General features: G+C 39.9%; 2 protein-coding genes across 2 annotated transcripts in view; one reads left to right on the forward strand and one right to left on the reverse strand.

The window, feature by feature from the left end:
• LOC307020643 (tripartite motif-containing protein 16-like) overlaps positions 1 to 14,094 on the reverse strand; it is a 282,404-nt gene that overhangs the window by 249,566 nt on the left and 18,744 nt on the right. The window lies entirely within an intron of this gene.
• Positions 1 to 14,094, forward strand: part of LOC307018383 (la-related protein 4B-like) — a 58,568-nt gene that overhangs the window by 36,475 nt on the left and 7,999 nt on the right. Inside the window, exons 8-14 of the mRNA XM_079648613.1 lie at positions 1,645 to 1,926; positions 4,553 to 4,659; positions 5,018 to 5,284; positions 8,530 to 8,554; positions 10,520 to 10,693; positions 11,353 to 11,549; positions 12,511 to 12,622. Coding sequence (XP_079504739.1) covers positions 1,645 to 1,926; positions 4,553 to 4,659; positions 5,018 to 5,284; positions 8,530 to 8,554; positions 10,520 to 10,693; positions 11,353 to 11,549; positions 12,511 to 12,622 — 1,164 coding nt within the window. The remainder of the gene's footprint in view (positions 1 to 1,644; positions 1,927 to 4,552; positions 4,660 to 5,017; positions 5,285 to 8,529; positions 8,555 to 10,519; positions 10,694 to 11,352; positions 11,550 to 12,510; positions 12,623 to 14,094) is intronic.

The following is a 14,094-nucleotide window of genomic DNA, read 5'->3' on the forward strand; positions in this document are numbered from 1 at the left end:
AAAAATGCATCTGTGAAAGGATTTTTTAAATAATTGTTTTAATTACATCCTTTTTGGTATTTATTAGATTGACTCTTATGTATAACACTTAGAAGTTGAATGACGCACGTGCAGATGTGCATAGGACACAAATAAATGTAAAATACCTCCCTGACATTGCAGTTAAACATGGAGCCCAAGTTTCCTTTGTTAGGGTGTTACTCAAAAGAAAAGAACATAAGGAAGAGAGAACAGATCTTTAAAAAAATGTAAGTCTGCTTCTGGCAAAACGCATGATAGCACTTTCATGGAGAAATGTTAACAGTCCAAGTATCAGTAAATAGCTAAAATAACTGTCTGCATGTCTCATTAGAGAAAATAACCTGTTAAGCCACACACGAAACTGTGTCTCAGGGCTTCTTAACATTTCACAACCTATTAACGTGTCATACCCACTTAACGGGAAGAAACTCAGCTAAATGACGATATTAACCATTTTTACCGAAACAAAACGGAAGTCTAACGCAGAGCGTCTGAATTAGCACTAAGCGAAAGAGTGCTAACGCACTTAGCACATAACTCACGATAGCGATCTTTTATACTTCATCAGATCTGCACAAACTAGATATCATATGAAAGCTGAGATTCCACAGATTCCAATGTATAAGTATCATCACTGTGCGACCAAAACTCAAGGCAGCGAAGGCAAGCAAAGACAACACACAACTTCACCTTACAGGGCCAAAACGGCAAATACGTCTTACCTTTGCTGTTTTCTGATCAAAGGTTGTGTTCAATGGCCTTAACACGCATATAAACTCTGCTGAAGGTTAATCCAATGTGTCCGTGTCCCTTTGAAATGATTACTGATAATCCATCATAACATTTATGGCATTAAACTGAGATTTCATATAGAGTGTATGAGAGCTGCAACCCAGCTTCCGGTTTTGGGCTGTGCATCACTCATTCACCAATGGTAACATGTAGGTGGATTTAGGAACTTCCCCTCGATTCTATTGGCTCTAACGGTTAAAAAGAGGTGTCAATCACTAAAATCGACCAATGGGTTCCAGAGATATTGAAAATCCACCCAAATGGCCCCAGAAGATGTTTTATTTTTGCTAAATCTCTCTAAAAATGTCAAATGTCACTTGTTTTGCATCAATCTTGATTCAGGGTGCTTATTATATGTTATAGTTTGGATTCCTAAAGCTTTTAGTCTACTATCCCATCAGGGTAATGTTTTAGTTTTTGGACAGACACAAACATGTTCAATCTGAATTTACTTTAAAATAATAATAAAAAATCTATATTGATTCTGACTTTTCTACATCCGACTCACAGGTTTAATCCTTGCTTTGAGAAAAAACATTATTAATGTTCCCCCTTTAGAAGTGAAGTTATAGTCATTTGTTCTGGGCATGTCTTTATCGAGCCCGAGGCCTGGAGAACAGACTCAACGGGTTAACGATCTGAAACATGCGGATCTAGAGAGTTCTCTGGGTCAGCAAATTGGAGATGATTGTATTTATGTGACTCGTGATTTACTTCATTTAGTTACTTCTTGTGGATGTTTGTGTACGGTCTTATATATTGTCTATTTTTGCTAAAACAATAAAGACAAAAATGGTTTTAATTCCCCCGCCCTGTTTCTCTCCCCTCCAGGCGAGGATAAAGGCGAAGGCGATCGCTATCAACACTTTCATGCCAAAGAACGGTTACCGTCCGGTGGAGGTGAACCCGTATGCCCAGCAGCAGCAGCAGCAGCAACAACAACAACAACAACAACAGCAACAACAGCAACAACAACAACAACAACAGCAGCAGCAGAGATACACGTCGTACTACATCCCCCCGGTGTACAGCCCCCAGCAGCAGTTCCCTCTCTACAGCCTCATCACGCCACAGGCATGGTCCGCCACGCACAGCTTCATCGACCCCACGCTGGTGAGAGCATGCTTTAAATAACCTCAAACAATTATACTTTTTAATTTCTGTTTTTCATATTTTGAATTCCTATTGTGATGATGTTTAAATATTTTATAATACGTTTTTAGGATGATTTTTAAAACAAGCATAAAGGGACGACAGGTGAAAAACAACCTCTTTGCAAATGACTGTTAGATAAACTAATAAAAAACAAAATGTACAGATGTTTATCTAACACTCAGGATTCATTTACGGAGGTGATATTTATTCAAACAGTTGAGTTAAAATTATTTATATGTTAGTCCTAAAAAATTATCAGTTACGTTACTGTACCCAAATATGTTAAAGGTCCCATGTCACGGCCAGTCCTACTGATCATAACGGACCAATCCGCGGAGCCGTTACGTTACTGTACCCAAATACTTCGCTGTACCCAGGAAGAAAAAGAGAAATCTCCAACGAGGCGTTGAAAAATGCTGACATGGAACCTTTAAATCAAAGAAGGACATTTCCCTTAGGGGAACTTTGTCAAGAGCGTCTGCAAGTTTAATCATAATAACGATATTTCTAGAGCAAATGAGGAAAGGAACAAATACATTAAAGAAACAGTCAGGATGGCATTTAGCAGTTTTTTGTAAATCAAAAATATCAATTTATTTGAAAGTACTATTGCTGGTTTTTAAAGCACTAAATGGTTTAGGACCAAATGATATTATCAATCTCCTGCAAAAATATGAACCATCCAGGAGTCTCAGGTCCTCTGGGACGGGTCTGCTATCTGCTAGGGTTGCCAGAAACTGACCATGATCAAAATCGATTATTTGTCAGCCTTGGCGAATAATAATCAATTATTCGACCGACCCCCCCCCCGCAGGAGAGAAGAAAAAAAAAAACTCAGACAAAAGGAATTCCGTAGTTTTCTTTGCTGGAACATGTTTAACAGTACAAACAAAATAAACGACAAATAAACCAACATCAACATGATGCAGCTCCTTGAACTCTTTTTACCTGCCGCTTTGTTCATCTTTAGTCGCACGTGTGAGGGAGAGGGGGGGCGGGGGCGGTGTCGGTGTGTAGCGTGCTGCAGCAGCAGTCTGCTCTGCACGCAGGCTTCCTCCAAGTTTACAGTAAAACAAACTGGTGGTGTGACTGATGGCCATTTACAATTATTAATACTATTATTAGCATTAGTCTATATTTTGGTTGAAACTAAGCCAGAAAAAAAACATAAATAATAATAAAGAAATATATAAATAAAATCGATTTTTAAAATTATATTCGATTATGGAGACTAACGAATATTTGAATAACCGAATAATCACTGGCATCCCTACTATCTGCCACAAGAGCCAGAACTAAACATGGAGAAGCAGCGTTTAGTTTTTATGCCCCGACCGTCTAGACCAGGGATGGGCAACTTGGATGGTGGTGGGGGCCACATAATGTATGTAGTGGCCCCCAGGGAGCGGCAGATTCACTTGGAACACACACACACACAAATCCCATGTGTTGTATGTAATTATTAACAAATATACTAAGTCTGATCTTCATTGACATTTTACAGTCTTTCAGGGAACATCCTCTAATAAGCTCACTAAACAAATATCAGTTCACAGAAATGTTATTTCATTTTTAAATAGGCACAAGTGGCATGTTTGTATTGAACAGTGGAATTCAACTATTGGAAAGCACGGAACATGTGTGTGCATTGAGATTAAACATTACGATGACATAAACAAGAAGTCATGAACACTAACCCAGACTTAGTTGTAGACTAGTTGTCTAACTTGAACCTAAGACACTTGTAGTCTCTGCTGACGCACAATAAGGGGAGGGTCAACACAGACACCTGTCAACTCTCTGCTGTTCCTCAGCGCCGCTCCCCCTCCCTCCCGCTGAAATTATGAATGAAAAGTGTCATAGATAACACGGCAGGGTCCGTGGCGGTTTGTTTTCATCTGATTTCAAATAAAGTCTTGGTTTTTACAATATTAAACTTGTTTCGCCAAATTCAGATGATAAATACTTTGAAGCTTGTAACGGCATAATTACAAGCGGTAACTTGACGTCACAGCAGGGTTTTAATATAAATTAATGAAATTAATTAATTAATCTGCGGCCATTTGCCCATCCCTGATCTAGAACAAACTTCCTGAATGCTGCAGGTCCGCTGCTGTTGATTCTGTTAAATCGAGATTCAAAACGTATCTTTTTGACGCTGCATTTGGACGAGTTGTTCTTGAAACTGCAGAATGGCTTTTTCTCCATGTATTTTATACCTGTTGTGTTGATTTGATTATCTTTGCTTTTTAAATTATTTTTTATAACGTGCTTCCGCTGTACTTGTTCTTAAATGTCTTTAATCTTATTTTGTAAACACTTTGGTTGCCGTGTGCTGAAAGGTGCTGTATAAATAAACCTGCCTTACATGTAATGTATTTAAATGAACATTTTACTTCAACTTAATGTGTCTATATAAACATATTGTTTATTTGTATATTTTTCTTCCTTTTTTGAAGTTGAATCTATATTTTTATTTTAGACGTAATCAAAATTGTACCAGTGACTTTTATTTTTTGTATTTTTTCATTTTAATTGTCATTTTCACTTCCTTTCATTTTCAATCTTGTGTTGTGTTTTCCAGGTTGCACCATTTCACAACAACCAGTTCATCAACGGATTCACCACATCACACGGTTTCAAACCCACGACGTCTCCTCTCACCGTCAGACACTATTCTCCCAGGAACAGGTTGGTACACTGATATCAAAAACATTCATAGGGGGCGGACCACACACATATTCTTTAAGGAAGTATGGGGAATATGGAAGGGGATATACAATAACAGAAGGGATGTTTCGTAACAGAGGCATAATGGACATAGTGAGGGACAATCCTGCAGGTGTAATAACTGTCAACATTTTTGATTTGATTTTTGATTTTTTTTTCCGCTTCAGGATTTGTCTTGGCAGATGAGAAGCGCTAAATAAATTGAATTTATTATTAACACTCCAAAATACAGCAAACACAGAAACCCATACAAAATATGAATATATGTTTTAAATGAATATATGCTCATTTGACACGTCTTCTTCCCCCCCCCCCTCAGGAGTCACAGTAAACCTCACTTGAGGCCTTCCCTCCCGACCGCAGATCGCAGCGCCGGGCTTCTGGACAACCCGGGGTTATTTCCCAGCTTCCCCAGCGAGCGTCTGAACGGGGTCCGCAGCAGCCCCCCCGCCCGGCCTCCCCCCTCCACTCAGCCCAGGACCCGGCTGCCCTCCAGCAGCTCCTTCCCCCGCAGGGACACCGCCGGCACCGGCAGGGTGACGGAGCCCCCCGCCCCTGAATACTCCCTGGGCATCGGGAGAGGAAGGTAGGATACAAAGAATACTACCTTTGAGGCATTTTAAAGGTCACCTGTCCATGTCTCTTCTACATCAACATGTGTCCCCTCTTCTTCATGTCTCTTCTACATCAACATGTGTCCCCTCTTCTTCATGTCTCTTCTACATCAACATGTGTCCCCACTTCTTCATGTCTCTTCTACATCAACATGTGTCCCCTCTTCTTCATGTCTCTTCTACATCAACATGTGTCCCCTCTTCTTCATGTCTCTTCTACATCAACATGTGTCCCCTCTTCTTCATGTCTCTTCTACATCAACATGTGTCCCCTCTTCTTCATGTCTCTTCTACATCAACATGTGTCCCCTCTTCTTCATGTCTCTTCTACATCAACATGTGTCCCCACTTCTTCATGTCTCTTCTACATCAACATGTGTCCCCTCTTCTTCATGTCTCTTCTACATCAACATGTGTCCCCTCTTCTCCATGTCTCTTCTACATCAACATGTGTCTAGGCCTGTCGCGATAATCGATAAATTGACTTATCGTACGATAAATAAAAATGGACTCGATAACTTTTCTGAGCTCGATAAATTGCCGTTTACATAAAGATGTGACCAGCATTTTTTAGCCTGGAGCGCTGTGGCTGCCAGGGGCGCTGTGAGGGGCGGGGCTGACACACAGCCAGGTAAGGACACTCCGCGTTCACGTGCAGCAGCGTAGCAGCCAAATTAATAATATAGCGACAAGCGGGACAACGTGTGACTTACTCGCGGGGAATTTAAAGTGAAATGAAATTGGTTACAAAACCTAACTACACATCTCGATTCTCCGGTGTGGCAGTATTTTGGATTCAAACCAAATCAACGAGGCGAACCTACGGACTTGAATGAGCCGGGCGGTGTGTCGCATTGGTTTAAAAAAGGTAGCGACAAAAGCAGGCAATACCACGCATTTTAAACTACACCTAAAACACAACCACCCCATTCCGTTTTCCCAGCTGGGAGCAAACACGGCAGCTGGAGATGGAGAGCCCCCGCCCGACAACGCAAACATGTTGGTGTTCCTTGCTCGAAAACTTAGAAAAACAGATTTGGATATGGCCTGTTGAGGCATCTGGGTCTTTGACAGTGGACTGTACACTTGACTGTTGTTTTAAGGAGTTTTTTTTGCTTGTGAGATAATGTGTGCTCATATTTATTTATTTATTTATTTATTTATTTATATATATGAGAGAGAGAGAGCTCTTTTTTCCAGCCTGACTCTATTTAATTTATTGTTTTGGTTGTGTGTGATTTAATTAATTGGTTTTATTTATTATATATAATTTATATATTTTAATATTATTTCACATTTCATTTGCAATGTTGAATGTTCAATATAAAGTTATGTTTGAAAGGATGTACTTGAATTATTATTATATATTATCATTATGTCTAAAATGGTCTTAAAACGGTGCCAACAATATTATCGTTTATCGCAATAATTTCCAGAAAAATTTATCGTCCAACAAAATTAATTATCGTGACAGGCCTACATGTGTCCCCTCTTCTTCATGTCTCTTCTACATCAACATGTGTCCCCTCTTCTCCATGTCTCTTCTACATCAACATGTGTCCCCACTTCTTCATGTCTCTTCTACATCAACATGTGTCCCCTCTTCTTCATGTCTCCTCTACATCAACATGTGTCCCCTCTTCTTCATGTCTCTTCTACATCAACATGTGTCCCCTCTTCTTCATGTCTCTTCTACATCAACATGTGTCCCCTCTTCTTCATGTCTCTTCTACATCAACATGTGTCCCCTCTTCTTCATGTCTCTTCTACATCAACATGTGTCCCCTCTTCTTCATGTCTCTTCTACATCAACATGTGTCCCCTCTTCTTCATGTCTCTTCTACATCAACATGTGTCCCCTCTTCTTCATGTCTCTTCTACATCAACATGTGTCCCCTCTTCTCCATGTCTCTTCTACATCAACATGTGTCCCCTCTTCTTCATGTCTCTTCTACATCAACATGTGTCCCCTCTTCTTCATGTCTCTTCTACATCAACATGTGTCCCCTCTTCTTCATGTCTCTTCTACATCAACATGTGTCCCCTCTGTGGAAAGAGACTCTGAAAGTGTCAGGAAAAAAGATTCTCTCTCTTTTTGATCAATTTCTATAAAAACCTGTCTGAAAATGAGCTGATCAGATTGTGTCCACTTTATGATGTCATAACGATGTTTTGTCTTGTGTAACCATTAGCCAATCAGCAACAAGGTAACCCCCCCCCCCGCCCTTATCACCTGAATCTCCTCCTAGAGCACCATTGAGTTCTTTGTAACCAAATGTCTCTCAGAGGGGCGTGGGGAGGGGCTCCTTATTTTCATCTAAAGTAACAGACAGAGAATCAGCACTTTGGAAACAGGGCTGAAACAGAGGGGATTATGGGTAATGCTGCAATGATCTGTTTGGTGTTTGGAGCCAATCAGAGACAGGCTCTGGATATATCTGAGACCTGTGATATATTGATGAAAAACAGTATACTAGGGGACCTTTAATATAAAGTGTTTTTTGACACCGGTCTCACTAAATGTTCAATTTAACAAAAGTGGCTTCAAATTAAAACAGTAAAGCCTTTTAATCTATATATATATCGAATTGTAAAATGCTTTAGTTTCACCCAAACTAGTCAATACAAGCTTTATTTTTCAACTGGGCTTCAAATGTCTGCATGACTTGTTTCTTTAGCCAAACAGTGCAGAAAATGCAATTAATTATTACCATCAGGGAGTTGTGATAACATTTGAAAAGCTTTTTTTGTCTCGGACCCAAAAAACATCTGTATTTCGATTTGTTTTATTCGTTTTGAGCTGGAAAAAATCCACAGCCAATCATTTAAAATGTGAAACTTGAAGGTTTAAAAACAATTAAAGTCCTAAGTCAGTAAAATAAAACGTACACGTACCAACGTAATCTGCTTAGCAACACCTTCCTGACACATTGACACATTATTTTATGGTGTGAATCAGAAACAAAGTCATGCTGGACATTGGAACAGTCCTTTCGGCGGCACTCGATGACGTAGCATCCTTGAAATAGTGGCTCTGGAGCATCCTTCCTTCCTCGACATTGAGAAACACCCAATGTCTTCCTTTGTCCGTCTTCACTGTGCTGCAGATACGTTTACTTCCCACACTGTGCAGGGTGAAGGCATTAGTCAGGCCGGATGTTTGTTTGTAAATTGAAGTGTTTTTTTTTTTTAAAGGAAAATGTTTTTTTACTTCTAGGAAAAAGAGGGACGAAAAGTTTACAGTAAGTACTTTTTCTTCATCTTTGATGTGAATCTAGCTTTTCTTTCTACGTCTAGACTAATGTTTCTCAAACCTTTTCATACCAAGGACCACTTAACCAATAAAAAAACACTCGCGGACCACCTAACTCCACAAATATCCAAAAACACATCGTTTTTCTAGAACAGATTACAAATCGCCTGAAAATTGTACGAAATGTTACCAATATGCTCACGGACCACTAGGGGGCGCTCACGGACTTTGAGAAGCACTGCTCTAGACTAAAGGAAAGAAAGCAGGATCAACTGCTTCCTGTTCTGAAATCATGAGGGGAAAAGAATGTTAATTTATATTTTGGGAGAAGAGTAAATCATTTGTTTATATATAATTTGTAAGTCAATAATATTTGTGTTCATCAATTTGATCCTGCTTATGTTTGTACAGTATCCTCATTCTCTTGTTTCATTATTATTAATATTATTGATTTACACGTTCGAAATAAATAAAAAGCCTAGCATGTTTACTGTCAGCTTAAATGATCAGAATACCTTTATTTAGGAAATGTACATTAATTAATGTACAGCTTAATGTCACCTAAGAAGCGTGCTTAAAGAAATATCAAAGATGCAACAAATAATGATCTCTGGAGTTTCTGTGCTCTTAACCTTTTTTTTATATATTACCATATTTGATTCAACACGCTCCTGAGATAACTTTGTTTCATTTTCTCCTTCTAGCAGTGAAGCACCTTTTTAGATGTTTTTAAAGTGTGCTATATAAAATAAATGTATCATTATAATACTTTTTTTAACCCTTAGAGGCATAAGTGGGTCTTTTTTGACCCGTTGAGGTGGTTTTCTAGAAGTATCTTTGTAATTACATTTTTTTATCATTTCATATTCCAGCTATTCCTCAAAAAACATGTTTTGGATATCATGCCATTCAAATTTAAAATGTACATTTTAAGAAATTGTAGTTTTTGTATTTCTACCCCAAGCTTCCATAAGTGGGTCAAAAATGACCCGCATGCATTTTCTATGGGATCCTCTGGGAACCTTTGATTCTTATCACCTGTTGCTGTCAGGAATACATTCACTGTGGAACACACAGACTAAATCACATGTGACACCTCTCAGGAAGATTGTTTTACACAGCAAGATCTGATACCTGTCAGTATAATAATAATAATAATAATAATAATAATAATAATAATAATAATAATAATTAATAATAATAATACATTTTATTTTTATAGGGCTTTTCAAGGACTAAAAATCTCTTTGCAATATAAGGGAAGGTTAGGGTGGGGAGTAGAGGACTATCAAACTTGATCAACCGGCATGGATTGATGGGGGGGGGGGAGGGCGGGGCTATGACTAGACAAGAGGAGAAGAGATGAGTTTTGAAAAGGGACTGGCATACTGTGAGGGTCTCAGAATAGCGGAGAACTTTGGGACAATATGTTCAAAACATTTTTTTTCAAAATGAATTTTTTTTCTCAAATTATAAATATTGAAAAATTGAATATAAAATATTTCTAGTGTGAACCAAAATATAATACTAAATATTATACAAGTGATTTTTCTTAACCAAAATGACACAAATGGCATAAAAACACATTATTCTAATACGGTCCTTTTAGACCCACTTGTGGAAGAGTGTAGTCACTTGTTACATTACACAAACACAACTGAACATTCCCCAACATTAGACAAAAGGCAGATTACAAAATAATGCTAAAAAATAAATAAAAGTGTGCAGTTACTAGAAATCAGTTTAAGATAAGACGCACTTTATTGATCCCAATTTGGGAAATGTTTGTGTTGCAGCAGCAAAAAAAGACATGGCATTGTACAATACAAATTAAAAGACAAGTAGAAAATATACCTGTTGAATTTACAAAATAACAAGATATAAAGCAAGGTATTATATATGCATAAGTTTGTGAAATGTGTTATTCTTATGATTATTTGTTGCCGTTGTGTAGAGAGTGACGCCCCAGTCGCCGCCTCCCCCCCCAAAACCTCCGTCCCCGAGTTTCGAGCTGGGTCTCTCCAGTTTCCCTCCTCTCCCCGGAGCCGCCGGGCAGCTGAAAACCACAGAAGAAGTGTTCGACAACCGGCTGGCCAGCAGCGTCGTTATCGGAAACGTTAAGGAGCGGGTAAGCACTGAAACTGAGGCTTTTATATATGACATGCTGTTGGGATTAACTCAAAGCCACTGTCGTCTTCTGTGCTTCTCAGTGCAGCACATATTGTGGCTTAAGTAAAGAAGAGTTTCTTACACAAATAAATACATCCTAAGGAGCGGGTAAGGACTGAAACTGAGGCCTTCCAATATATTACACGCTGGAGGGATTAACTCAATATCCAGTCTCTGATAGTGTTACGTCATTATGAGAGTGCTCTCATACTTGTTTGATTCTGAAATTGTAAATATTTATATGTGTGTGTGTGTGTGCGCATCTGTAGCCTGTTATTGTCTCATTATACCGCACTGTGAGTGAATCAAAGTAAATATATAAGTGGTCATGAACTCATCTGTCCATCAGAGGGCTGCTGTGCCTCCTGTCATCATTAATGGACGTTTCTTTAAAATGACCGCTCAGAGGAGAGGAGTTCTCATTTCTCTAACCGCCTGCTGCTTCCCCTCCTCTCTCCTCGGCTCCCCTCCTCGACTCCTCTGCTCGCATCTCCTGTGGGCGGGACTAAGACACGAGGATAGGAGTCGAGGAGGGGAATTAGATAAAGTGGAAAGTTCTACAGAGAGGAAATGCCGATTGCTTTAGTTCACATTAACATCCTGTGTTGTTTTCTACAGAATGTAAGTGCAGAGTCCAGTTCTGGATCAGTTCTGTCTCCAGCGGGTCCAAAAGAGCCTCTTCGCTCCTCGTCCTCTCCGAAGCCTTCGAGCTTCCAGCCGTCGCCGACCCCCCCGACCTCGACCTTGACACCGGCCTCGACCTTGACCGCCGCCACCGGGCCGCCGCTAAGCCCCGCCCCCTCCCTCCCTGCAGCGTAAGAACACACAGCTCTGAATCTGAACTGTAGCGCAGGGTCTGTAAGTAGATCATTATTCACTGTTGTAGCTAGCAGGTGAGTTTGTTTACTTAGTGGTTTAAATATTTAAGTAGTAAAACATCCTCTGGCAAATATTATTGTCTGTCCTATATACAGAGAGGGCAAAAGTACACACATCCTGTACTCAAGTAGAAGTACAGATACTCGTGTTTAAAAATACTCTGGTGAAAGTAGAAGTACTGACTAAACTTCTTTACTCAAGTCAAAGTAAAGAGGCTTTGAAATGTACTTAAAGGTTGGGTAGGTACGTTTGAGAAACCGGCTCGAGATACACTTTTTGTTATATTCCATGGAATGCTCTTAACATCCCGATAGCAATGAATATCTGAAGTGCTTTGACAACAAATCCATAAAAAATGTCATATGTGGAAGCCGTAGCGCTGTGAGAAGCGCGACCAATCATCTGAGCCGGCCCGGCTAAAGTAACTGGATGGCCTACCTGCCTGTCAGCCTTCCATCTGTGCACAAACTTATCTCGTGCCCTCATTGGTCATGTGCGCGTCCGTGTGTGTTGGAGGCGGGGCTCTGTGAGGAAGTGGCAGATTTTTTCCGGCTGTGTATTTTCAAATTATGGCCACTCGAGCTGCTTTCTCCAAAATTACCTACCCCACCTTTAAGTAAAAAAAGTACCCATAACTGCCATCTGCTCACTTAGTTATCGTTCCGCACCATTTCCATCACCCTTCCTCTATAACTTACATTTACAGTAAGATCAAAATAATAACAATTTAAATACAAGGAAAGGTTTATGAAACGTCAGATTTGACTGAAAGCGTGTGGTTTGAATTGGGTGTTCATGATCATTGTAGTCGTATGGTCTGGCTGCTCGCATTGACTTCCTGTTCATTTTCTCTACCTTTTTTAAATGTCTCTTCTCCCTCGTTTGTTTTTATTTCAGGGAGGTGAAGGTGACGGAGGTGAAACCGAAGGAGGTGCAGCTGTCCGTGGAGCGAGTTCCCGGCACGCTGTCCAATGCCAGCAAATCAGTGCAAGTCAACGGTGCTGCAACAGTGAGTATTGATTCCTTTCTTTACCTTCTGTTAGAAAAATCTCACCGGCTTGAGCTTGAATCTCAGGATCCATGTATCTGTGATCCTCTCCAGAATGGAAGGAGTCATCACATACAGAGCATCAGCTAGTTCCTGAACAGTGTCCTTCACATGCTGATATCCAAGAGAGGGAGTTTCACAGTCACAAGATGGAGGAATAGAAAGCAGTATTCAATGTTTACTTCAGATTAGCTCCACGTCAGAAATGATCATGCTTGTCACATGTCTCTCTCCATAGAGGCTGAATCATCATGTTAATCACATAGCTATCATATGCCTCAAACAGTCCTGATGCTCTTCTAGGTAATCACACATCCTGTCATGTTCACAGCTACAGTTGATACCTTTGTTAAAACGTGTATTCTGATATTGGAAGAGGACATTCAGGGTTTTTAGTCCCTTTTTTAATGCTCAGACAAATCAATCTAAGCACGGACAAACACGGGGAATTAATCGCAGCTTGATTCTGCTGCATTGATTTTGATTAAATCCTCTGTTGCAGGAAAAAAATCAAGTTTCTAAAAAGGTATCGGTCTGAGAGATTAACTCGCAAGGAAAGATTTTCTTATTATTTCCAATTGATCGCACTTACCACTCCTCCCAAAAGGATTCCTGAGGCAAAGTATTCCTTTTCTTAAAGAAGTGCTTTGGGTTAGGAGAAAGAAACCTTGGTGAATATTCCCCTCGGCCTTACGGTTTAGCTCTGCAGTAAAACTCAAACAGCAGCTGATAACAGGAAGGATAGGAAGGAGACTGCAGATGATGGTGGGAGGAACAGAAACCCCCGAAGGGCATTTTAAATTAAGAATAGGAGGAAAAGCACATTTTAGATACCGTGGTGTAGGTTTGATACTGAAGGTTTGATAAACTCACATTTCAGTAACTCGATGTGAGTTATATTTCATTTAGCACAGTCATTGTAGCAGCCATTTCAATATGTCTTGGTTTGGGGAAGGGGATGCTGTCAAAAAAGTCCAATACATTTACATTTTCAAGGTACAAAATTGACGGCATTTGTCACATGAACACGAACCATTAGGCGCTTTCACACCGGAGTACTTTTCCCGTTTAGTTCCGATAGTTCCTTGGATTTTGCGTTCACACCAAAAAGAGAACTTAGTTCATGAGAACTTTTACTCCCATTTTTGTCCCTGCTAGAGGTGGGACTATCCTGGGGAGAAAAAAGTACCAATTTCTGATTGGCTGGGCGAATTGCAACCACACCCCGTAAAACTCGGAAAAGTTTTTTGAAGCCGCCATTATATTTGCTGGCATTAGCATTATTAGCATTAGCATTAGCCCAGTGCACCAACGGAGAGACAATAACTTATGGCAACACAAAAAAAAACATTGGAGATGAGGAGGTGTCGGCGTTCTGGCGATTTACTCGGAAGGCTTCAGTAGAAGCTGCTGGCACTCCCAGCTTTTTATTT

This window comes from Notothenia rossii (assembly GCF_949606895.1).
Source record: "Notothenia rossii genome assembly, chromosome: 9".
NCBI classification, from domain to species: Eukaryota; Metazoa; Chordata; class Actinopteri; order Perciformes; family Nototheniidae; genus Notothenia; species Notothenia rossii.